The 25705-nt window shown below is 40.4% G+C and overlaps 2 protein-coding genes and 1 long non-coding RNA gene across 3 annotated transcripts; 2 read left to right on the forward strand and 1 right to left on the reverse strand.

Moving 5' to 3' along the window:
- Nucleotides 1–1933: 1933 nt before the first annotated feature.
- On the reverse strand, nucleotides 1934–17691 carry LOC117479963. The gene is made up of 3 exons (XR_004555618.1): nucleotides 17527–17691; nucleotides 14936–15275; nucleotides 1934–2048 (listed from the first exon to the last, which is right to left on the reverse strand). It is a non-coding gene; the product is annotated as an uncharacterized LOC117479963 (long non-coding RNA).
- Nucleotides 5613–12157, forward strand: LOC117479962 (tubulin alpha chain-like). The gene is made up of 4 exons (XM_034127065.1): nucleotides 5613–5716; nucleotides 6562–6784; nucleotides 10591–10739; nucleotides 10843–12157. Exons 1-4 carry the CDS (start codon nucleotides 5714–5716, stop codon nucleotides 11818–11820), a joined length of 1353 nt encoding a protein of 450 aa, XP_033982956.1. The 5' UTR covers nucleotides 5613–5713; the 3' UTR covers nucleotides 11821–12157.
- Nucleotides 17692–18500: 809 nt separating the features above from the next.
- LOC117479961 (tubulin alpha chain-like) lies at nucleotides 18501–25048 on the forward strand. Its single transcript, XM_034127064.1, has 4 exons — nucleotides 18501–18604; nucleotides 19450–19672; nucleotides 23482–23630; nucleotides 23734–25048. Exons 1-4 carry the CDS (start codon nucleotides 18602–18604, stop codon nucleotides 24709–24711), a joined length of 1353 nt encoding a protein of 450 aa, XP_033982955.1. The 5' UTR covers nucleotides 18501–18601; the 3' UTR covers nucleotides 24712–25048.
- Nucleotides 25049–25705: the final 657 nt, after the last annotated feature.

Here is a 25705-nt window from a genome sequence, read left to right on the forward strand (position 1 = left end):
CTGCAGTCAGCATGTCGTTGTGTCCCTGAGACACTTCACCCCAAATTGCTCCTGTGGGGATTGTCCACAGTATTGAGTATGTAAGTCGCTTAGGATAAAAGCGTCTAACAAGTAACATGTAATGTTTTTCCTCTCCGAACACACATTCAACTATGATCGCAGGCATGTTCTCTGAGGAAAGAAAGTTGAAAACATAGGATTTTATGGAGAAAATACTCCTGTTCAAATGTAATGATTAAGACATCTACTGTACGCTCAACGGGCACTACTCTTTGTTAACATAACAGAAATATATTCCCAGTGGTGTACTCTACAGTCAGTGTGTAACACAACACATCCCTTGGTTAACAAACTGCACCTCCTTGATAAGCACTCAACATTTAAGCTTTAATTCCTCCACAAAGCAGGTAGGTGCAATGCCTTACATAACACAAATACCTCAGGATTAAACCAGGAGTGTTTAGTGGTGCTAGGAATAGTTTTCAGTTTGTTTTTTAAGTAATATCTTTTTGCACAAACAGGTAAGTTCAGGTTTCACTTTACAATGAATGTAGATTTATGAACAGAGAGAGTCCACAGCACCTGAGGCCTGTACTACGAAGCCGGATTTTCGCTTAGCGAGCTAACTTCAGGGTAAACTCTGGGTTTCCGGTCCTACGACGCTGGTTCTCTTCTTACCGGGCTAGATCTCCATGGTAACTTATGCTGAACGGCTAACCTGCTCCGGAGCAGGTTAGCGGAGACTTGCAAAAAATTCACAAACATCAAATGTGTAATTCGTGGCACAATTCAAACGGGATCGAAAGATAATCTTTCTCTCTCCATTGACTTCAATACATAATTTTTCCGAAATAAGGTCCCATGGAGGTCCACCGGAAGGGGAGGGACTTCGCCTCTCCATTGAGATTAATACACATCATGTACAACCAAAAATATTTTGTTTCTATTGGTAACATGTTTTAAATCCTTATTGTAAATAGTAAATCCATTTCCTGTCCAATTATTAAACTGTGCAAAAATCATAATTTAAAATAATTTGTATTATTACAATATTTCATAGCGAGCAATAATATGGGTTTAATCTGATGCACCACTGTATATATTGTAAACATACAGTTTTACAAATGTGTTGGTATATATTCTAGTACAATGTGGACAATATTTGTATATCTTATTGCACATTGTTATTTACACTTTACTATAATGAACTGTCATTTTTTATTTGTATTGCCTTGCAAAAAAATGAAGACAATTTAACGTCAATATATATTTTTTTAAATATATCTTTCGAAGAGATAGAGATTAAAAACGAATAATGTCATAGCCATGCTTTTAAAATCTAAATATGGTCATAAATAAGATAGAATTACATTTTTGGATGGCAAAGTTTTGAAAAATCGCTCGAAAAGGAGAGCTTTCTTTTAATAATAGTGAAATAGAGTAATGTATTATCAATTGTAGATGTGGGGGAAACTTCTGAAGCAATTGGAGTCAGGACTCAGAGAGACACGAGGAGAGCTGGAGCTTTGATGGCAAACACTGACGCTTTATTTGGAGCTTCGGAGCTTCAGCTGGAGAATTCACACGACATGTCACGGGCCACGAGTTGACCACACGGTTGAGATGCCACAATCAATTCTGAAGAACCCTCCTGTAGCTCCATGGCTCGGGGTCATCTACACCCCGAGAAGGATGTGTTCCAGGTGTCCCACAACAATAACTATCTCTCACCGACAGTTGCCCGGTCACAAACTGGTAACAACAACAACTTGCGAGGGCAGCCCCTCCTTAAGGGAGAGAACGGCTGCTCAAGGTTGGTCAGCTGCGTCAGAGGGCAAAAGGTAAACATGTATACAGAATTATTCCCTGACAGTAGAGATGCTTGAATCTCAGTAAAAACTCAAAGACACATTTTCAAAATAAAAATCATTTATTAATACAAACACACTTTGTTATACATTAACAGGACCAAATCTCATCCAATGAAAAAGCCACATTGAGCAGAAACGTGGACTGAACATCAGAATGTACGGGTATCTTCCAGTAACCTCAAAACCATTTAATAAAATAACTACATCACGTTAGGTAAATTACAAAATAAGACGAAATTACAAGCAATGCTATTGAATAGTTACAAAAAAATACAACAACCTTTGTAGTTTTACAAACTGCGAGATAGTTTCACATGAGGGGAAACAGAAAGCCATGAAAAAGGACATGATTGGGCGGAGGAGTTTTAATCCCAGGAGGAGGACTTGGTGGTGAAGGGAGTTCATGATGCTGCTTTTTTTTTACGCTCTCTACAGGAATGTTTTTTGGTTTTTCTAAGACCGGGGACGATTTATGTCGCAAACTCGTGGTAGCCATAGCAGTCTGAGACAAAGTCACCTAAAGAGTGAGACAGGGCAGAGAAGGGAAAAAAATTAGATTGTTTATTTGGATTGTTTTTTTATCTGCTCAAAGGAGGCAGTTGAATGACTCATTGGGTCAGATTTCTTTTAGGTTTTTATTTTTTTAGATTTCTCTGCTCCCGTCACGCTCAGGTAGGTCAGTCCTCAGAGGGAAAAAAAGGGCTTCTCTTAAGAGGTCGGCTTGTCAAAAAACAGATTCAATCCTGTGGCTTAAAGCAGAGAAATGTAAAATCATCCAACTGGGAACATCCCGACATATTTAAACATTATATATTCTTGTTTCCTGGAGTTTCTATAATAGGCAAAAATCCCTAGTTAACCCTTAGATGCACGAGTGACTGGACCCTACACTCTTCCATAAGTGGGTCAAAAAGGACCCGTAAAGAAAAAAATACGTTTTCCCATAGGATCCCATAGAAAATGCAGGCGGGTCATTTTTGACCCACTTATGGAAGCTTGGGGTAGCAATACAAAAACTACTATTTCTTTGAATGGCATGATATCCAAAACATGTTTTGAGGAATAGCTGGAATATGAAATGATAAAAAAAAAAAAATGTAATTACAAAGATACTTCAAGAAAACCACCTCACCGGGTCAAAAAGACCCACTTATGGATCTAAGGGTTAAATCAATAAAACACATTAGAGCCCTGACCCGTGACACAACAACATATTTCCAACTTGACCATTTTACATTAATAACCACGTGATAGATAGTAAGTTAAAGTGCTCATTAAACCTTTTCATCTTATGCCACAAAGTGCTTCTTTGTTTAGAACTCAGTGTAAACTAGTCACTGTAAATGATCAAATAGTAAACACTTCATGGTGTTTCGCTGGTAGCTTTTAATAGTCCATCTATGGAACATTTGAGTTCCTTCAAGGCAGACTCAATAGAGTGGCGAAGTCTCTCCACTTCCGGTGGACCTCCATGGGACCTTATTTCGGAAAAATTATGTATTGAAGTCAATGGAGAGAAAGATTATCTTTCGATCCCGTTTGAATTGTGCCACGAATTACACATATGATGTTTGTCAATTTAAAAGATAATTTTGCAAGTCAAAAAAAAAAAGTGTCGTAAAACTGTGAAGTAACACATTTGTTTGTGTGAAACGCTCAATGACCTACATCTCTGGTCTCACAGAACAACACGCGTCACCAAGATGGCCGTCACTACTGTCTTGTCAACAAAACGATTGACTGCCCTCACTATCACCACAATGAAACACGTCCTGAAGAATGTCATGCAAAGCTGCCTGCCTGCCTTCTTTTGATTCTCTCTGAACTGCCTGGTCGTTGTAATGTTTAATGTCAACCATTTGTGCAGATAGCATGAAGTAGAGAAGATCGTCGAAGCTAGCGTTAGCGTTAGCATTTCTCCCCCGGGCTTAAATTGTGTATTATAGAATGATCACACCGGTGTGACAGTACTCTTCAAAGGGTTCACGAAATATGACTAGTACTCTTACTGTTTAACATTTTGGGTTACTTAATGTTACTTCATGTTAAGGCTAATAAAAATGACAAGGCTGTAATGCTAACTAACGTGCTAGCTACTAGCTAGCATGATCCAGACACTGCTGGTCCTTTCATCAGACGGGAAGCGAAAGAACGAGCAAGACCCATTGCTGGTATGATAACAACCTGGTACTAAGCACACAGGCATCTTGTTAAAGTTATCTTATCTTAGCCAGCGCCATATAGATAGATTCTATCTATATGGCGCTGATCTTAGTGGAGGAAAACAATTGTGACATCACTTACGCGACTCTGGGATTTGTAGTCTTCCTAGTTACATATTTTTCATAGTCTTATATTTCAACAGTTTTACGACAAACTGTGACTTTTTTGACATGGAAATTATTTTTTAAGATTGACAAACATCATATGTGTAATTCATGGCACAATTCAAACGGGATCGAAAGATAAGTTTTCTCTCTCCATTGACTTCAATGCATAATTTTTCCGAAATAAGGTCCCATGGACCGGAAGTAGATGGGCGTGACTTCGCCACTCTATAACTTCCTTGGTCTCAACAGAAAGAAGTGTTGCAGTGTCAGTGCAGTCTCTTTTCTTAAGTCCTGATGAACTCGCCTTCTTCACAGCTTTCCTTAACCTCATGGCCTTTTTCACTGAGGTTAAGAAAAGACATGATTCTTTTTTTGACCATGTGGCCAAGCAGCAACCCTAAACATGCAGTAAAACCAGGATTAAAAGGAATACTCACTGTATCCGGAGTTGGCATTGTTCCCGTACCCGTATGATCCGAAGCCACCTAGCGGGAGGAAAGACATTTAATACGCTGTATAATCACTAAAGTATAAGAAACTTCTGCTCGTCTTTAAGATAAGATAAGACTTTATTCATCCCGAAGGAAATCGCTGTGCCAGAGTTACAAAAATACAATAAACCCAGCAGCAGCATAATAATAAAACTGTACACTAACAGGGCTATTCAATTAGTTTGGAATGGGGCCGGTTGATGAAAATGATCCAAAGCAAGGGGCCAGGAAAAAGATGGCTTGAAATATGAGCAATCATATTAAGAGCTTCAGATACAGTTCATACTACAACAGCATAGTGGAGTGCATATATTGTGTTTCATTAATCAAACAACATAAAAAAATCCATAAAAAAATGTCATCTGTGGAAGCCGTGATACTGTAAAAAGCACGACCAATCATTTTAGCCGGCCCGGCTAAAATAACTGGATGGCCTACCTGCCTGTCAGCCTTCCATCTGTGCACAAACTTATCTCGTGCCCTCATTGGTCATGTGCGCGTTCGTGTGTGTTGGAGGAGGGACTCTGTAAGGAAGTGGCAGATTTTTTCCGGCTGTGTATTTTCAAATTCGAGTGCACTCGAGCTGGTTTCTCCACAATTACCTACCCCACCTTTAAGTCAATTTTTCTGGTATCAGTACTTTACTTATTTTTCTGACTACTTTTCACTTTGACTTCTTACATTTTGAACACAAATACCTGTACTTTCTACTTCTTACATTTTGAACCCAAATACCTGTACTTTCTACTTCTTACATTTTCCAAACAGGCTGGTTCCTTTAGTAATTAAAAACAGTTATTTTAGATGACACAGCTAACGTGTAGGATCGGAATATTTCGAGCCATGCCTGAATGCACCTCTGCCCAGCGTTTGCTCGCGCCAGAAAGACATTTAAACCGACGCTGTGTCTCCGCCCCCTCAGAAAATTATAAATATTGGAAGCTCCTTTCTTCCTTTCACTACAACCTTCAACAACCGATTCTTCAGTGTCGGAAAAAAGCAGGGGAAAAATCCTACAAAAATGGTGAGTACTGACGAACAAAACAATTATATAAATAATAAAACTACCGGTAATTAGATTTTTTGCAGTTAAAATCCCGTTTATGTGCCTAAATTGAGGTGGCTTTAGTCCAAACAGTTGGCGCAGTTCAAATCATAACGGTTGAAATTGGCGGTTAAAACGTAACTTCCATCGCTTTAAACTACAGTCAAAGATACTGTATCGACATCTGGGCAATTTTTTTTCTCCAGTTTAATAGGAATGAAAGCATACAGTATAAAACGGTATGCGAAAAACTGTTTTCCCATCTTTGTGGGTTTGGAAGACATTACTGTAAGCCGGCGAGCTAGAGGACTCCATCAGATAACGAGTCGGTCCAGGAACGTTACAGAAAGGCAGGGCTTTGCAGTAGGGAGGAGAGATGTTGCTCGTTTTGGGAGGCCGGACAGGAACACGTGACTCAGCACAAAGTCACTAGGGTTAGGGTTTATAACCTGTCAGCGCCCAAAACACCATTTTAAAAGGGAATGATTTTTAGGGAAATATTGTCCAATAAATCGACCATATTGTAATGTACCCCTCCCTCCCAACCTTTTTTAATGTATCCCTGTGACTGTATATCTAATAGTGTGTAGATAGTGTTGGTAATTGGTTAATTTAATTGCGACAAATCACAATTTTAGAGTTGAATCCAGTTGTGTTTTATTTGTCAAATTGACACATGGAAACGGTTTGTATTAACATACGTTGTAGTACTTGTATAAGGAGGTCAGTGATTGCACTGTATAAACTGACATGGAATGTATCTGTTCAAATTCAAAAATGTAATCTGCTCTTTAATAAAATAACTGTTTGTCTCTCCTCCACAGCGTGAGTGTATTTCTATGCATGTCGGCCAGGCCGGAGTCCAGATGGGCAATGCCTGCTGGGAGCTCTACTGCCTGGAGCACGGCATCCAGCCTGACGGTCAGATGCCGAGTAACAAGACCATCAGAGGAGGAGACGACTCCTTCAACACCTTCTTCAGCGAGACTGGAGCCGGCAAACACGTCCCCAGAACCGTCTTTGTGGACCTGGAGCCCACTGTCATCGGTAAGGATACACATATTTTTATTTAACCCTTGTGCCCTCCTCGAATTTTCAACCTTTCGACCCCTTCGTGGCAAAAATGTACACGCCCATAATAACTGCTACTAAATCATCATACATCAACATTTCTTTCTACTTTTTTTTTCATGAATCACTTAAACAACTTATAACGTACTCAAAACTACCAAACATTCAATAATTTTCTGGATTTTAACCCTTTAAATGCCTGTTTAATTATTTGAATTATTTCATTATTTATGACAAAAAACACAAAAAATGAATTTTTTTCAATATAATAATTAGTAGAGGGATGGAACTTTGGTGGTTATTAGAGTCTTGGATGTGTCAAAGATTAGCAACAAAATTGATTTGACTGCATTATTATTTTTTACGTAGTATCAGATACTACCTCTGGACACCTTCGTGGCAAAAATGTACACGCCCATAATAACTGCTATTAAATCATCATACATCAATATCTTTTTCTACTTTTTTTTTCATGAATCACATATACAACTTCTAACGTATTCAAAACTACCAAACATTCAATCATTGGCAGGATTTTAACCCATTAAATGCCTGTTTAATTATTTGAATTATTTCATTATTTATTACAAAAAAACACAAAAAATGAATTTCTTTCAATATAATAATTAGTAGAGGGATGGAACTTTGGTGGTTATTAGAGTCTGGGATGTGTCAAAGATTAGCAACAAAATTGATTTGACTGCATTATTATTTTTTACGTAGTATCAGATACTACCTCTGGACACCTTCGTGGCAAAAATGTACACGCCCATAATAACTTCTATTAAATCATCATACATCAATATCTTTTTCTACTTTTTTTTCATGAATCACATAAACAACTTCTAACGTACTCAAAACTACCATTTTCGGTTTCGATTTTAACCCTTTAAACGCCTGTTTCATTATTTTCATTATTTCATTTATCTCAAAAAGGCCTCATTGACTTCCATTCAGACCACATTTGTTGATCTCATTGCCATTGCAGTATAAAACCATGCATTTTGTAATGTCAGCATTTCATTTAGAAGAAAAGTAGTGATATTTGATATTTCTACTCTATTCCAACAGATTAAACCATTTTCCCACTGTAGGCCGATGCATTAAATTCTTACATTTTTGCCAGTTATATTATGGAGCCGTGTGACTACCAGGGGGCCCCGAGAGTGGTGTGTGTGTGTGTGTGTGTGTATGTATATGTATGCGTGTGCGTGTGCGTGTGCGTGTGTATATGTGCGTGTGTGTGTGTGTGTGTCATTTCCAGCAGCAGACTAGCAGGTCCTGCAGCATGTGACCTGGTGCTCTCAGGTGATAGAACAACATTTTTTTAGGCCTGTGCACAACCAGCACACACCTCTCCTCCCTCTCCGTGTGTGTGTGAGAATCTGTAAGCATGCACAGATCATTTCATGGGAACAAAAGGCCATCTTTTGAGGGATGTGTTTGATGTGTCTTTGAAGAGCTGCTTGATTACTCAAAAACAAAAAACAAATGTTAGTGTGTTTATGCACCTGGCTGCCAAAGATAAAAATGCAGTTTGACCAAGGGCTTATTTCATTAGTGAGCAGAGAAGGAGAAAGACCTGGAGCAAAGAGAAGGAACTCAAATGAAGAAGCTTTTCAGTGCAGAAGAGACTTCAGAAATAATCTTGCAGCCTTCTTCTGCCAGCGAGCTGCAGGACTCATCTGAAGAAGACACAAGGTTCGAGCTGGGGTCTGACACTGAATGCTCTCTGGAGTCCAGCATTTCTTTGAGTTCCTCTGACCCTTCATCTGAAAGTGGAGAGGACACTGAGGGTCCGGCCCACAGTGAGGGGACAGAGAAGAACGGAGGTCGTTCTCCCAGGAGCTGGGGAAAACCAGGGTGTCCTCACAGATTGTGAGAAGAAAGCCCCCCGTGGTGGTGGATGGTGGGCCGGACCCTTAGTGTCCTCTCCACTTTCAGATGAAGGGTCAGAGGAACTCAAAGAAATGCTGGACTCCAGAGAGCATTCAGTGTCAGACCCCCCCTCGAACCTTGTGTCTTCTTCAGATGAGTCCTGCAGCTCGCTGGCAGAAGAAGGCTGCAAGATTATTTCTGAAGTCTCTTCTGCACTGAAAAGCTTCTTCATTTGAGTTCCTTCTCTTTGCTCCAGGTCTTTCTCCTTCTCTGCTCACTAATGAAATAAGCCCTTGGTCAAACTGCATTTTTATCTTTGGCAGCCAGGTGCATAAACACACTAACAGTTGTTTTTTGTTTTTGAGTAATCAAGCAGCTCTTCAAAGACACATCAAACACATCCCTCAAAAGATGGCCTTTTTTTCCCATGAAATGATCTGTGCATGCTTACGATTCTCACACACACACACACACGGAGAGGGAGGAGAGGTGTGTGCTGGTTGTGCACAGGCCTAAAAAAATTGTTGTTCTATCACCTGAGAGCACCAGGTCACATGCTGCAGGACCTGCTAGTCTGCTGCTGGAAATGACACACACACACACACACACGCACATACATATACACACACACACACACACACATACATATACATACATACACACACACACACACACACACCACTCTCTGGGCCCCCTGGTAGTCACACGGCTCCATAATATAACTGGCAAAAATGTAAGAATGTAATGCATCGGCCTACACGGAAACTTGTGTAATCTGTTGGAATAGAGTAGAAATATCAAATATCACTACTTTTCTTCTAAATGAAATGCTGACATTACAAAATGCATGGTTTTATACTGCAATGGCAGTGAGATCAACAAATGTGGTCTGAATGGAAGTCAATGAGGCATTTTTGAGAGAAATGAAATAATTAAAATAATTAAACAGGCATTTAATGGGTTAAAATCCTGCCAATGATTGAATGTTTGGTAGTTTGGAGTACGTGAGAAGTTGTATATGTGATTCATGAAAAAAAAGTAGAAAAAGATATTGATGTATGATGATTTAATAGCAGTTGTTTTGGGCGTGTACATTTTTGCCACGAAGGTGTCCAGAGGTAGTATCTGACACTACGTAAAAAATAATAATGCAGTCAAATCAATTTTGTTGCTAATCTTTGACACATCCCAGACTCTAATAACCACCAAAGTTCCATCCCTCTACTAATTATTATATTGAAAGAAATTCATTTTTTGTGTTTTTTTTTAAGAGAAATTAAATAATTCAAATAATGAAACAGGCATTTAAAGGGTTAAAATCCTGAAAATTATTGGATGTTTGGTAGTTTTGAGCACGTTAGAAGTTGTTCAAGTGATTCATGGAAAAAAAAGTTTAATAAAATATTGATGTATGATGATTTAATAGCAGTTTCTATGAGCGTGTACATTTTTGCCACGAAGGGGTCCAGAGGGTGCAAAATGCATCACGAGAGTATACAAAACATGTAAGAGTAAACGACATTGGATTTCAAAAATTTGACTCAAAAGAAGACTTCTTGCAAAAATCCATGCCAAAAGCTGTAACACAGCTGAAATGATCACCAAATAAAAATAAAAAGTCAGGAAAAATGTACAAAAATGCCCGAGGAGGGCACAAGGGTTAAACGTGTAATAATATTTTTGAAGAAGACGGGTAGGACAGACGGATAAATAGATGCTTATTGAACCCAAATTGGGAAATTATTTTGTTGCCGCAGCAATGTGTTCAGGCATTGAAATATATAAATAATAAAATAAAATCAATAAACAGCTCATATAATATCTACAGTAGAATAGACGTGTATCTAAAATATTCTGGATTATTCTGGTTCAATACCCATGACTGTACCCGTGTTGTTTCTCAGATGAAGTCCGTACAGGAACCTACCGCCAGCTCTTCCACCCCGAGCAGCTGATCACCGGAAAGGAGGACGCAGCCAACAACTACGCCCGCGGTCACTACACCGTCGGCAAGGAGATCATCGACCTGGTTCTTGACAGGACTCGCAAACTGGTGAGCTCTTCATCTCATTTACATGTTGCAAGTGAAGCCTTTAAAATAAAAAAATATTTCGATTGATGGCAAAACATTTAAAACCATTATCCCTTATTTCCAGGCTGACCAGTGCACAGGGCTCCAGGGTTTCCTGATCTTCCACTCCTTTGGAGGAGGAACCGGCTCTGGCTTCACCTCCCTGCTGATGGAGCGTCTCTCTGTTGACTACGGCAAGAAGTCCAAGCTTGAGTTTGCGGTTTACCCCGCCCCCCAGGTGTCCACCGCTGTGGTGGAGCCCTACAACTCCATCCTGACCACCCACACCACCCTGGAGCACTCCGACTGTGCCTTTATGGTGGACAATGAGGCCATCTTCGACATCTGCCGCAGGAACCTGGACATCGAGCGCCCCACCTACACCAACCTCAACAGGCTGATTGCACAGATTGTCTCCTCCATCACCGCCTCCCTGCGCTTCGATGGTGCCTTGAATGTGGATCTGACTGAGTTCCAGACCAACTTGGTGCCCTACCCTCGTATCCACTTCCCTCTGGCCACCTACGCCCCAGTTATCTCCGCAGAGAAGGCCTACCACGAGCAGCTGTCGGTCGCTGACATCACCAACGCCTGTTTCGAGCCGGCCAACCAGATGGTGAAATGCGACCCCCGCCACGGCAAGTACATGGCCTGCTGCCTCCTGTACCGTGGTGATGTGGTGCCCAAAGATGTCAACTCTGCCATCGCCACCATCAAAACCAAGCGCACCATCCAGTTTGTGGACTGGTGTCCCACTGGCTTCAAGGTGGGCATCAACTACCAGCCCCCCACCGTGGTTCCTGGAGGAGACCTGGCCAAGGTGCAGAGGGCCGTGTGCATGCTGAGCAACACCACCGCCATCGCAGAGGCCTGGGCTCGCCTGGACCACAAGTTCGACCTGATGTACGCCAAGAGGGCCTTCGTCCACTGGTACGTTGGAGAGGGGATGGAGGAGGGAGAGTTCTCTGAGGCCAGAGAGGATATGGCCGCCCTGGAGAAGGATTATGAGGAGGTGGGCACCGACAGCGTGGGGGACGAAGGAGAAGAAGGGGAGGAGTACTAAGCCACTGAAACATCTGTGGTGAAGACTCTGACCCTCCAGAGCCTGGACGACCATCTCTTTAGCTTGGCTTCAGTTATTTTGGCGCGTGACTCAAGATTTTAAACTCTTAACGATGAAGGACACCGTAATGTTTAAAAAAAAAAAAAAAAACAGGGTTCAGCTGTTGCATCTGGTGACTTAAAACAAATGTTAATCTTTCTATTTTCTTTTGAGTCATTCCAAATGTTGGTTAACTGCATTGTTCTGACAGGCATTGATGATGGGATGCCAGGCCGGGGGAGGCAACCTGTACACTGACTAAACCATTTCAATAAAGTGCACTTGTGTTCCGACATGACATCTGCCTCTTCCATTAAATGACTTTATATCAAGGTGAATGTGACTTCCCTATCTGGTACAGAAAATAACACATGATCATTTCAATATATTTTTCAATGATGATGAGAAAAATGTTTTTAAAAAAGGACCATTCAATCGAATTTTCAAATGTTATGGCTTGTGAGATCCGAGTCAAAATAATTACAATTACTGAGTTAAACCTCAACTAAACAGACACACATCTGCTTTAAGGAAGTTAGTGCATACTCATGCCTAAAATTAAATGTTCCTATATGACACAATGCAAATGTACTTGCTATTCGCTTTGCCATTACTAATTTCATGAAATATAATTTGACTATAAATAAAATACAGACAGCCGAGATAAATACTCTTAAAGTTTGTGGCTCGTGCTTTTAGTGCACATGTTTAAACTAAAATAGCTATTTATCTGCTTGCTTTGATCAGTATCTCCTTCAGGCTTTATGCTGACCTCTTTACTGCAGTGTTACCTTGATCAGCTTTGAAATGATAAATTAAACGCAGACCCCACTGAGCTCAGATCCGTCACTTATTGATGCACAGAAGACTTTGTGTCCTAACCTCTCATATTTTATTATCATTTGTGAAGATACTCTCCTGAGATCATGAGATTGTTAACAAGCTATCAAACCCAGTGATGAGAAAATTGACAACATTTATTTGGGAAATGTGTGGCGCAGTGGGTTAGTGCGTTGGTGTTAGGATCAGGAGAGCACAGGTTCAAACCCCACTGCAGTCAGCATGTCGTTGTGTCCCTGAGACACTTCACCCCAAATTGCTCCTGTGGGGATTGTCCACAGTATTGAGTATGTAAGTCGCTTAGGATAAAAGCGTCTAACAAGTAACATGTAATGTTTTTCCTCTCCGAACACACATTCAACTATGATCGCAGGCATGTTCTCTGAGGAAAGAAAGTTGAAAACATAGGATTTTATGGAGAAAATACTCCTGTTCAAATGTAATGATTAAGACATCTACTGTACGCTCAACGGGCACTACTCTTTGTTAACATAACAGAAATATATTCCCAGTGGTGTACTCTACAGTCAGTGTGTAACACAACACATCCCTTGGTTAACAAACTGCACCTCCTTGATAAGCACTCAATATTTAAGCTTTAATTCCTCCACAAAGCAGGTAGGTGCAATGCCTTACATAACACAAATACCTCAGGATTAAACCAGGAGTGTTTAGTGGTGCTAGGAATAGTTTTCAGTTTGTTTTTTAAGTAATATCTTTTTGCACAAACAGGTAAGTTCAGGTTTCACTTTACAATGAATGTAGATTTATGAACAGAGAGAGTCCACAGCAGCTGAGGCCTGTACTACGAAGCCGGATTTTCGCTTAGCGAGCTAACTTCAGGGTAAACTCTGGGTTTCCGGTCCTACGACGCTGGTTCTCTTCTTACCGGGCTAGATCTCCATGGTAACTTATGCTGAACGGCTAACCTGCTCCGGAGCAGGTTAGCGGAGACTTGCAAAAAATTCACAAACATCAAATGTGTAATTCGTGGCACAATTCAAACGGGATCGAAAGATAATCTTTCTCTCTCCATTGACTTCAATACATAATTTTTCCGAAATAAGGTCCCATGGAGGTCCACCGGAAGGGGAGGGACTTCGCCTCTCCATTGAGATTAATACACATCATGTACAACCAAAGATATTTTGTTTCTATTGGTAACATGTTTTAAATCCTTATTGTAAATAGTAAATCCATTTCCTGTCCAATTATTAAACTGTGCAAAAATCATAATTTAAAATAATTTGTATTATTACAGTATTTCATAGAGAGCAATAATCTGGATTTAATCTGATGCACCACTGTATATATTGTAAATATACAGTTTTACAAATGTGTTGGTATATATTCTAGTACAATGTGGACAATATTTGTATATCTTATTGCACATTGTTATTTACACTTTACTATAATGAACTGTCATTTTTTATTTGTATTGCCTTGCAAAAAAATGAAGACAATTTAACGTCAATATATATTTTTTTAAATATATCTTTCGAAGAGATAGAGATTAAAAACGAATAATGTCATAGCCATGCTTTTAAAATCTAAATATGGTCATAAATAAGATAAAATTACATTTTTGGATGGCAAAGTTTTGAAAAATCGCTCGAAAAGGAGAGCTTTCTTTTAATAATAGTGAAATAGAGTAATGTATTATCAATTGTAGATGTGGGGGAAACTTCTGAAGCAATTGGAGTCAGGACTCAGAGAGACACGAGGAGAGCTGGAGCTTTGATGGCAAACACTGACGCTTTATTTGGAGCTTCGGAGCTTCGGCTGGAGAATTCACACGACATGTCACGGGCCACGAGTTGACCACACGGTTGAGATGCCACAATCAATTCTGAAGAACCCCCCTGTAGCTCCATGGCTCGGGGTCATCTACAGCCCGAGAAGGATGTGTTCCAGGTGTCCCACAACAATAACTATCTCTCACCGACAGTTGCCCGGTCACAAACTGGTAACAACAACAACTTGCGAGGGCAGCCCCTCCTTAAGGGAGAGAACGGCTGCTCAAGGTTGGTCAGCTGCGTCAGAGGGCAAAAGGTAAACATGTATACAGAATTATTCCCTGACAGTAGAGATGCTTGAATCTCAGTAAAAACTCAAAGACACATTTTCAAAATAAAAATCATTTATTAATACAAACACACTTTGTTATACATTAACAGGACCAAATCTCACCCAATGAAAAAGCCACATTGAGCAGAAACGTGGACTGAACCTGAACCTCAAAACCATTTAATAAAATAACTACATCACGTTAGGTAAATTACAAAATAAGACGAAATTACAAGCAATGCTATTGAATAGTTACAAAAAAATACAACAACCTTTGTAGTTTTACAAACTGCGAGATAGTTTCACATGAGGGGAAACAGAAAGCCATGAAAAAGGACATGATTGGGCGGAGGAGTTTTAATCCCAGGAGGAGGACTTGGTGGTGAAGGGAGTTCATGATGCTGCTTTTTTTTTACGCTCTCTACAGGAATGTTTTTTGGTTTTTCTAAGACCGGGGACGATTTATGTCGCAAACTCGTGGTAGCCATAGCAGTCTGAGACAAAGTCACCTAAAGAGTGAGACAGGGCAGAGAAGGGAAAAAAAATTAGATTGTTTATTTGGATTGTTTTTTTATCTGCTCAAAGGAGGCAGTTGAATGACTCATTGGGTCAGATTTCTTTTAGGTTTTTATTTTTTTAGATTTCTCTGCTCCCGTCACGCTCAGGTAGGTCAGTCCTCAGAGGGAAAAAAAGGGCTTCTCTTAAGAGGTCGGCTTGTCAAAAAACAGATTCAATCCTGTGGCTTAAAGCAGAGAAATGTAAAATCATCCAACTGGGAACATCCCGACATATTTAAACATTATATATTCTTGTTTCCTGGAGTTTCTATAATAGGCTAAAATCCCTAGTTAACCCTTAGATGCACGAGTGACTGGACCCTACACTCTTCCATAAGTGGGTCAAAAAGGACCCGTAAAGAAAAAAATACGTTTTCCCATAGGATCCCATAGAAAATGCATGCGGGTCATTTTTGACCCACTTATGGAAGCTTGGGGTAGCAATACAAAAACTACTATTTCTTTGAATGGCATGATATCCAAAACATGTTTTGAGGAATAGCCGGAATATGAAATGATAAAAAAAAAAAAATGTAATTACAAAGATACTTCAAGAAAACCACCTCACCGGGTCAAAAAGACCCACTTATGCATCTAAGGGTTAAATCAATAAAACACATTAGAGCCCTGACCCGTGACACAACAACATATTTCCAACTTGACCATTTTACATTAATAACCACGTGATAGATAGTAAGTTAAAGTGCTCATCAAACCTTTTCATCTTATGCCACAAAGTGCTTCTTTGTTTAGAACTCAGTGTAAACTAGTCACTGTAAATGATCAAATAGTAAACACTTCATGGTGTTTCGCTGGTAGCTTTTAATAGTCCATCTATGGAACATTTGAGTTCCTTCAAGGCAGACTCAATAGAGTGGCGAAGTCTCTCCACTTCCGGTGGACCTCCATGGGACCTTATTTCGGAAAAATTATGTATTGAAGTCAATGGAGAGAAAGATTATCTTTCGATCCCGTTTGAATTGTGCCACGAATTACACATATGATGTTTGTCAATTTAAAAGATAATTTTGCAAGTCAAAAAAAAAAAGTGTCGTAAAACTGTGAAGTAACACATTTGTTTGTGTGAAACGCTCAATGACCTACATCTCTGGTCTCACAGAACAACACGCGTCACCAAGATGGCCGTCACTACTGTCTTGTCAACAAAACGATTGACTACCCTCACTATCACCACAATGAAACACGTCCTGAAGAATGTCATGCAAAGCTGCCTGCCTGCCTTCTTTTGATTCTCTCTGAACTGCCTGGTCGTTGTAATGTTTAATGTCAACCATTTGTGCAGATAGCATGAAGTAGAGAAGATCGTCGAAGCTAGCGTTAGCGTTAGCATTTCTCCCCCGGGCTTAAATTGTGTATTATAGAATGATCACACCGGTGTGACAGTACTCTTCAAAGGGTTCACGAAATATGACTAGTACTCTTACTGTTTAACATTTTGGGTTACTTAATGTTACTTCATGTTAAGGCTAATAAAAATGACAAGGCTGTAATGCTAACTAACGTGCTAGCTACTAGCTAGCATGATCCAGACACTGCTGGTCCTTTCATCAGACGGGAAGCGAAAGAACGAGCAAGACCCATTGCTGGTATGATAACAACCTGGTACTAAGCACACAGGCATCTTGTTAAAGTTATCTTATCTTAGCCAGCGCCATATAGATAGATTCTATCTATATGGCGCTGATCTTAGTGGAGGAAAACAATTGTGACATCACTTACGCGACTCTGGGATTTGTAGTCTTCCTAGTTACATATTTTTCATAGTCTTATATTTCAACAGTTTTACGACAAACTGTGACTTTTTTGACATGGAAATTATTTTTTAAGATTGACAAACATCATATGTGTAATTCATGGCACAATTCAAACGGGATCGAAAGATAAGTTTTCTCTCTCCATTGACTTCAATGCATAATTTTTCCGAAATAAGGTCCCATGGACCGGAAGTAGATGGGCGTGACTTCGCCACTCTATAACTTCCTTGGTCTCAACAGAAAGAAGTGTTGCAGTGTCAGTGCAGTCTCTTTTCTTAAGTCCTGATGAACTCGCCTTCTTCACAGCTTTCCTTAACCTCATGGCCTTTTTCACTGAGGTTAAGAAAAGACATGATTCTTTTTTTGACCATGTGGCCAAGCAGCAACCCTAAACATGCAGTAAAACCAGGATTAAAAGGAATACTCACTGTATCCGGAGTTGGCATTGTTCCCGTACCCGTATGATCCGAAGCCACCTAGCGGGAGGAAAGACATTTAATACGCTGTATAATCACTAAAGTATAAGAAACTTCTGCTCGTCTTTAAGATAAGATAAGACTTTATTCATCCCGAAGGAAATCGCTGTGCCAGAGTTACAAAAATACAATAAACCCAGCAGCAGCATAATAATAAAACTGTACACTAACAGGGCTATTCAATTAGTTTGGAATGGGGCCGGTTGATGAAAATGATCCAAAGCAAGGGGCCAGGAAAAAGATGGCTTGAAATATGAGCAATCATATTAAGAGCTTCAGATACAGTTCATACTACAACAGCATAGTGGAGTGCATATATTGTGTTTCATTAATCAAACAACATAAAAAAATCCATAAAAAAATGTCATCTGTGGAAGCCGTGATACTGTAAAAAGCACGACCAATCATTTTAGCCGGCCCGGCTAAAATAACTGGATGGCCTACCTGCCTGTCAGCCTTCCATCTGTGCACAAACTTATCTCGTGCCCTCATTGGTCATGTGCGCGTTCGTGTGTGTTGGAGGAGGGACTCTGTAAGGAAGTGGCAGATTTTTTCCGGCTGTGTATTTTCAAATTCGAGTGCACTCGAGCTGGTTTCTCCACAATTACCTACCCCACCTTTAAGTCAATTTTTCTGGTATCAGTACTTTACTTATTTTTCTGACTACTTTTCACTTTGACTTCTTACATTTTGAACACAAATACCTGTACTTTCTACTTCTTACATTTTGAACCCAAATACCTGTACTTTCTACTTCTTACATTTTCCAAACAGGCTGGTTCCTTTAGTAATTAAAAACAGTTATTTTAGATGACACAGCTAACGTGTAGGATCGGAATATTTCGAGCCATGCCTGAATGCACCTCTGCCCAGCGTTTGCTCGCGCCAGAAAGACATTTAAACCGCCGCTGTGTCTCCGCCCCCTCAGAAAATTATAAATATTGGAAGCTCCTTTCTTCCTTTCACTACAACCTTCAACAACCGATTCTTCAGTGTCGGAAAAAAGCAGGGGAAAAATCCTACAAAAATGGTGAGTACTGACGAACAAAACAATTATATAAATAATAAAACTACCGGTAATTAGATTTTTTGCAGTTAAAATCCCGTTTATGTGCCTAAATTGAGGTGGCTTTAGTCCAAACAGTTGGCGCAGTTCAAATCATAACGGTTGAAATTGGCGGTTAAAACGTAACTTCCATCGCTTTAAACTACAGTCAAAGATACTGTATCGACATCTGGGCAATTTTTTTTCTCCAGTTTAATAGGAATGAAAGCATACAGTATAAAACGGTATGCGAAAAACTGTTTTCCCATCTTTGTGGGTTTGGAAGACATTACTGTAAGCCGGCGAGCTAGAGGACTCCATCAGATAACGAGTCGGTCCAGGAACGTTACAGAAAGGCAGGGCTTTGCAGTAGGGAGGAGAGATGTTGCTCGTTTTGGGAGGCCGGACAGGAACACGTGACTCAGCACAAAGTCACTAGGGTTAGGGTTTATAACCTGTCAGCGCCCAAAACACCATTTTAAAAGGGAATGATTTTTAGGGAAATATTGTCCAATAAATCGACCATATTGTAATGTACCCCTCCCTCCCAACCTTTTTTAATGTATCCCTGTGACTGTATATCTAATAGTGTGTAGATAGTGTTGGTAATTGGTTAATTTAATTGCGACAAATCACAATTTTAGAGTTGAATCCAGTTGTGTTTTATTTGTCAAATTGACACATGGAAACGGTTTGTATTAACATACGTTGTAGTACTTGTATAAGGAGGTCAGTGATTGCACTGTATAAACTGACATGGAATGTATCTGTTCAAATTCAAAAATGTAATCTGCTCTTTAATAAAATAACTGTTTGTCTCTCCTCCACAGCGTGAGTGTATTTCTATGCATGTCGGCCAGGCCGGAGTCCAGATGGGCAATGCCTGCTGGGAGCTCTACTGCCTGGAGCACGGCATCCAGCCTGACGGTCAGATGCCGAGTAACAAGACCATCAGAGGAGGAGACGACTCCTTCAACACCTTCTTCAGCGAGACTGGAGCCGGCAAACACGTCCCCAGAACCGTCTTTGTGGACCTGGAGCCCACTGTCATCGGTAAGGATACACATATTTTTATTTAACCCTTGTGCCCTCCTCGAATTTTCAACCTTTCGACCCCTTCGTGGCAAAAATGTACACGCCCATAATAACTGCTACTAAATCATCATACATCAACATTTCTTTCTACTTTTTTTTTTCATGAATCACTTAAACAACTTATAACGTACTCAAAACTACCAAACATTCAATAATTTTCTGGATTTTAACCCTTTAAATGCCTGTTTAATTATTTGAATTATTTCATTATTTATGACAAAAAACACAAAAAATGAATTTTTTTCAATATAATAATTAGTAGAGGGATGGAACTTTGGTGGTTATTAGAGTCTTGGATGTGTCAAAGATTAGCAACAAAATTGATTTGACTGCATTATTATTTTTTACGTAGTATCAGATACTACCTCTGGACACCTTCGTGGCAAAAATGTACACGCCCATAATAACTGCTATTAAATCATCATACATCAATATCTTTTTCTACTTTTTTTTTCATGAATCACATATACAACTTCTAACGTATTCAAAACTACCAAACATTCAATCATTGGCAGGATTTTAACCCATTAAATGCCTGTTTAATTATTTGAATTATTTCATTATTTATTACAAAAAAACACAAAAAATGAATTTCTTTCAATATAATAATTAGTAGAGGGATGGAACTTTGGTGGTTATTAGAGTCTGGGATGTGTCAAAGATTAGCAACAAAATTGATTTGACTGCATTATTATTTTTTACGTAGTATCAGATACTACCTCTGGACACCTTCGTGGCAAAAATGTACACGCCCATAATAACTTCTATTAAATCATCATACATCAATATCTTTTTCTACTTTTTTTTCATGAATCACATAAACAACTTCTAACGTACTCAAAACTACCATTTTCGGTTTCGATTTTAACCCTTTAAACGCCTGTTTCATTATTTTCATTATTTCATTTATCTCAAAAAGGCCTCATTGACTTCCATTCAGACCACATTTGTTGATCTCATTGCCATTGCAGTATAAAACCATGCATTTTGTAATGTCAGCATTTCATTTAGAAGAAAAGTAGTGATATTTGATATTTCTACTCTATTCCAACAGATTAAACCATTTTCCCACTGTAGGCCGATGCATTAAATTCTTACATTTTTGCCAGTTATATTATGGAGCCGTGTGACTACCAGGGGGCCCCGAGAGTGGTGTGTGTGTGTGTGTGTGTGTATGTATATGTATGCGTGTGCGTGTGCGTGTGCGTGTGTATATGTGCGTGTGTGTGTGTGTGTGTCATTTCCAGCAGCAGACTAGCAGGTCCTGCAGCATGTGACCTGGTGCTCTCAGGTGATAGAACAACATTTTTTTAGGCCTGTGCACAACCAGCACACACCTCTCCTCCCTCTCCGTGTGTGTGTGAGAATCTGTAAGCATGCACAGATCATTTCATGGGAACAAAAGGCCATATTTTGAGGGATGTGTTTGATGTGTCTTTGAAGAGCTGCTTGATTACTCAAAAACAAAAAACAAATGTTAGTGTGTTTATGCACCTGGCTGCCAAAGATAAAAATGCAGTTTGACCAAGGGCTTATTTCATTAGTGAGCAGAGAAGGAGAAAGACCTGGAGCAAAGAGAAGGAACTCAAATGAAGAAGCTTTTCAGTGCAGAAGAGACTTCAGAAATAATCTTGCAGCCTTCTTCTGCCAGCGAGCTGCAGGACTCATCTGAAGAAGACACAAGGTTCGAGCTGGGGTCTGACACTGAATGCTCTCTGGAGTCCAGCATTTCTTTGAGTTCCTCTGACCCTTCATCTGAAAGTGGAGAGGACACTGAGGGTCCGGCCCACAGTGAGGGGACAGAGAAGAACGGAGGTCGTTCTCCCAGGAGCTGGGGAAAACCAGGGTGTCCTCACAGATTGTGAGAAGAAAGCCCCCCGTGGTGGTGGATGGTGGGCCGGACCCTTAGTGTCCTCTCCACTTTCAGATGAAGGGTCAGAGGAACTCAAAGAAATGCTGGACTCCAGAGAGCATTCAGTGTCAGACCCCCCCTCGAACCTTGTGTCTTCTTCAGATGAGTCCTGCAGCTCGCTGGCAGAAGAAGGCTGCAAGATTATTTCTGAAGTCTCTTCTGCACTGAAAAGCTTCTTCATTTGAGTTCCTTCTCTTTGCTCCAGGTCTTTCTCCTTCTCTGCTCACTAATGAAATAAGCCCTTGGTCAAACTGCATTTTTATCTTTGGCAGCCAGGTGCATAAACACACTAACAGTTGTTTTTTGTTTTTGAGTAATCAAGCAGCTCTTCAAAGACACATCAAACACATCCCTCAAAAGATGGCCTTTTTTTCCCATGAAATGATCTGTGCATGCTTACGATTCTCACACACACACACACACACGGAGAGGGAGGAGAGGTGTGTGCTGGTTGTGCACAGGCCTAAAAAAATTGTTGTTCTATCACCTGAGAGCACCAGGTCACATGCTGCAGGACCTGCTAGTCTGCTGCTGGAAATGACACACACACACACACACACGCACATACATATACACACACACACACACACACATACATATACATACATACACACACACACACACACACACCACTCTCTGGGCCCCCTGGTAGTCACACGGCTCCATAATATAACTGGCAAAAATGTAAGAATGTAATGCATCGGCCTACACGGAAACTTGTGTAATCTGTTGGAATAGAGTAGAAATATCAAATATCACTACTTTTCTTCTAAATGAAATGCTGACATTACAAAATGCATGGTTTTATACTGCAATGGCAGTGAGATCAACAAATGTGGTCTGAATGGAAGTCAATGAGGCATTTTTGAGAGAAATGAAATAATTAAAATAATTAAACAGGCATTTAATGGGTTAAAATCCTGCCAATGATTGAATGTTTGGTAGTTTGGAGTACGTGAGAAGTTGTATATGTGATTCATGAAAAAAAAGTAGAAAAAGATATTGATGTATGATGATTTAATAGCAGTTGTTTTGGGCGTGTACATTTTTGCCACGAAGGTGTCCAGAGGTAGTATCTGACACTACGTAAAAAATAATAATGCAGTCAAATCAATTTTGTTGCTAATCTTTGACACATCCCAGACTCTAATAACCACCAAAGTTCCATCCCTCTACTAATTATTATATTGAAAGAAATTCATTTTTTGTGTTTTTTTTTAAGAGAAATTAAATAATTCAAATAATGAAACAGGCATTTAAAGGGTTAAAATCCTGAAAATTATTGGATGTTTGGTAGTTTTGAGCACGTTAGAAGTTGTTCAAGTGATTCATGGAAAAAAAAGTTTAATAAAATATTGATGTATGATGATTTAATAGCAGTTTCTATGAGCGTGTACATTTTTGCCACGAAGGGGTCCAGAGGGTGCAAAATGCATCACGAGAGTATACAAAACATGTAAGAGTAAACGACATTGGATTTCAAAAATTTGACTCAAAAGAAGACTTCTTGCAAAAATCCATGCCAAAAGCTGTAACACAGCTGAAATGATCACCAAATAAAAATAAAAAGTCAGGAAAAATGTACAAAAATGCCCGAGGAGGGCACAAGGGTTAAACGTGTAATAATATTTTTGAAGAAGACGGGTAGGACAGACGGATAAATAGATGCTTATTGAACCCAAATTGGGAAATTATTTTGTTGCCGCAGCAATGTGTTCAGGCATTGAAATATATAAATAATAAAATAAAATCAATAAACAGCTCATATAATATCTACAGTAGAATAGACGTGTATCTAAAATATTCTGGATTATTCTGGTTCAATACCCATGACTGTACCCGTGTTGTTTCTCAGATGAAGTCCGTACAGGAACCTACCGCCAGCTCTTCCACCCCGAGCAGCTGATCACCGGAAAGGAGGACGCAGCCAACAACTACGCCCGCGGTCACTACACCGTCGGCAAGGAGATCATCGACCTGGTTCTTGACAGGACTCGCAAACTGGTGAGCTCTTCATCTCATTTAAATGTTGCAAGTGAAGCCTTTAAAATAAAAAAATATTTCGATTGATGGCAAAACATTTAAAACCATTATCCCTTATTTCCAGGCTGACCAGTGCACAGGGCTCCAGGGTTTCCTGATCTTCCACTCCTTTGGAGGAGGAACCGGCTCTGGCTTCACCTCCCTGCTGATGGAGCGTCTCTCTGTTGACTACGGCAAGAAGTCCAAGCTTGAGTTTGCGGTTTACCCCGCCCCCCAGGTGTCCACCGCTGTGGTGGAGCCCTACAACTCCATCCTGACCACCCACACCACCCTGGAGCACTCCGACTGTGCCTTTATGGTGGACAATGAGGCCATCTTCGACATCTGCCGCAGGAACCTGGACATCGAGCGCCCCACCTACACCAACCTCAACAGGCTGATTGCACAGATTGTCTCCTCCATCACCGCCTCCCTGCGCTTCGATGGTGCCTTGAATGTGGATCTGACTGAGTTCCAGACCAACTTGGTGCCCTACCCTCGTATCCACTTCCCTCTGGCCACCTACGCCCCAGTTATCTCCGCAGAGAAGGCCTACCACGAGCAGCTGTCGGTCGCTGACATCACCAACGCCTGTTTCGAGCCGGCCAACCAGATGGTGAAATGCGACCCCCGCCACGGCAAGTACATGGCCTGCTGCCTCCTGTACCGTGGTGATGTGGTGCCCAAAGATGTCAACTCTGCCATCGCCACCATCAAAACCAAGCGCACCATCCAGTTTGTGGACTGGTGTCCCACTGGCTTCAAGGTGGGCATCAACTACCAGCCCCCCACCGTGGTTCCTGGAGGAGACCTGGCCAAGGTGCAGAGGGCCGTGTGCATGCTGAGCAACACCACCGCCATCGCAGAGGCCTGGGCTCGCCTGGACCACAAGTTCGACCTGATGTACGCCAAGAGGGCCTTCGTCCACTGGTACGTTGGAGAGGGGATGGAGGAGGGAGAGTTCTCTGAGGCCAGAGAGGATATGGCCGCCCTGGAGAAGGATTATGAGGAGGTGGGCACCGACAGCGTGGGGGACGAAGGAGAAGAAGGGGAGGAGTACTAAGCCACTGAAACATCTGTGGTGAAGACTCTGACCCTCCAGAGCCTGGACGACCATCTCTTTAGCTTGGCTTCAGTTATTTTGGCGCGTGACTCAAGATTTTAAACTCTTAACGATGAAGGACACCGTAATGTTTAAAAAAAAAAAAAAAAACAGGGTTCAGCTGTTGCATCTGGTGACTTAAAACAAATGTTAATCTTTCTATTTTCTTTTGAGTCATTCCAAATGTTGGTTAACTGCATTGTTCTGACAGGCATTGATGATGGGATGCCAGGCCGGGGGAGGCAACCTGTACACTGACTAAACCATTTCAATAAAGTGCACTTGTGTTCCGACATGACATCTGCCTCTTCCATTAAATGACTTTATATCAAGGCGAATGTGACTTCCCTATCTGGTACAGAAAATAACACATGATCATTTCAATATATTTTTCAATGATGATGAGAAAAATGTTTTAAAAAAGGACCATTCAATCGAATTTTCAAATGTTATGGCTTGTGAGATCCGAGTCAAAATAATTACAATTACTGAGTTAAACCTCAACTAAAAAGACACACATCTGCTTTAAGGAAGTTAGTGCATACTCATGCCTAAAATTAAATGTTCCTATATGACACAATGCAAATGTACTTGCTATTCGCTTTGCCATTACTAATTTCATGAAATATAATTTGACTATAAATAAAATACAGACAGCCGAGATAAATACTCTTAAAGTTTGTGGCTCGTGCTTTTAGTGCACATGTTTAAACTAAAATAGCTATTTATCTGCTTGCTTTGATCAGTATCTCCTTCAGGCTTTATGCTGACCTCTTTACTGCAGTGTTACCTTGATCAGCTTTGAAATGATAAATTAAACGCAGACCCCACTGAGCTCAGATCCGTCACTTATTGATGCACAGAAGACTTTGTGTCCTAACCTCTCATATTTTATTATCATTTGTGAAGATACTCTCCTGAGATCATGAGATTGTTAACAAGCTATCAAACCCAG

This window comes from Trematomus bernacchii, unplaced genomic scaffold (genome assembly GCF_902827165.1).
Source record: "Trematomus bernacchii unplaced genomic scaffold, fTreBer1.1, whole genome shotgun sequence".
NCBI lineage: Eukaryota > Metazoa > Chordata > Actinopteri > Perciformes > Nototheniidae > Trematomus > Trematomus bernacchii.

Bases quoted from the DNA above. Each gene is read 5' to 3' on its own strand.
- LOC117479962 (XM_034127065.1), top strand. The intron at 6,785-10,590 runs GTAAGGATACAC...GTTGTTTCTCAG, and splicing joins CCTGGAGCCCACTGTCATCG to ATGAAGTCCGTACAGGAACC. The intron at 10,740-10,842 runs GTGAGCTCTTCA...CCTTATTTCCAG, and splicing joins TTGACAGGACTCGCAAACTG to GCTGACCAGTGCACAGGGCT.
- LOC117479961 (XM_034127064.1), top strand. The intron at 19,673-23,481 runs GTAAGGATACAC...GTTGTTTCTCAG, and splicing joins CCTGGAGCCCACTGTCATCG to ATGAAGTCCGTACAGGAACC. The intron at 23,631-23,733 runs GTGAGCTCTTCA...CCTTATTTCCAG, and splicing joins TTGACAGGACTCGCAAACTG to GCTGACCAGTGCACAGGGCT.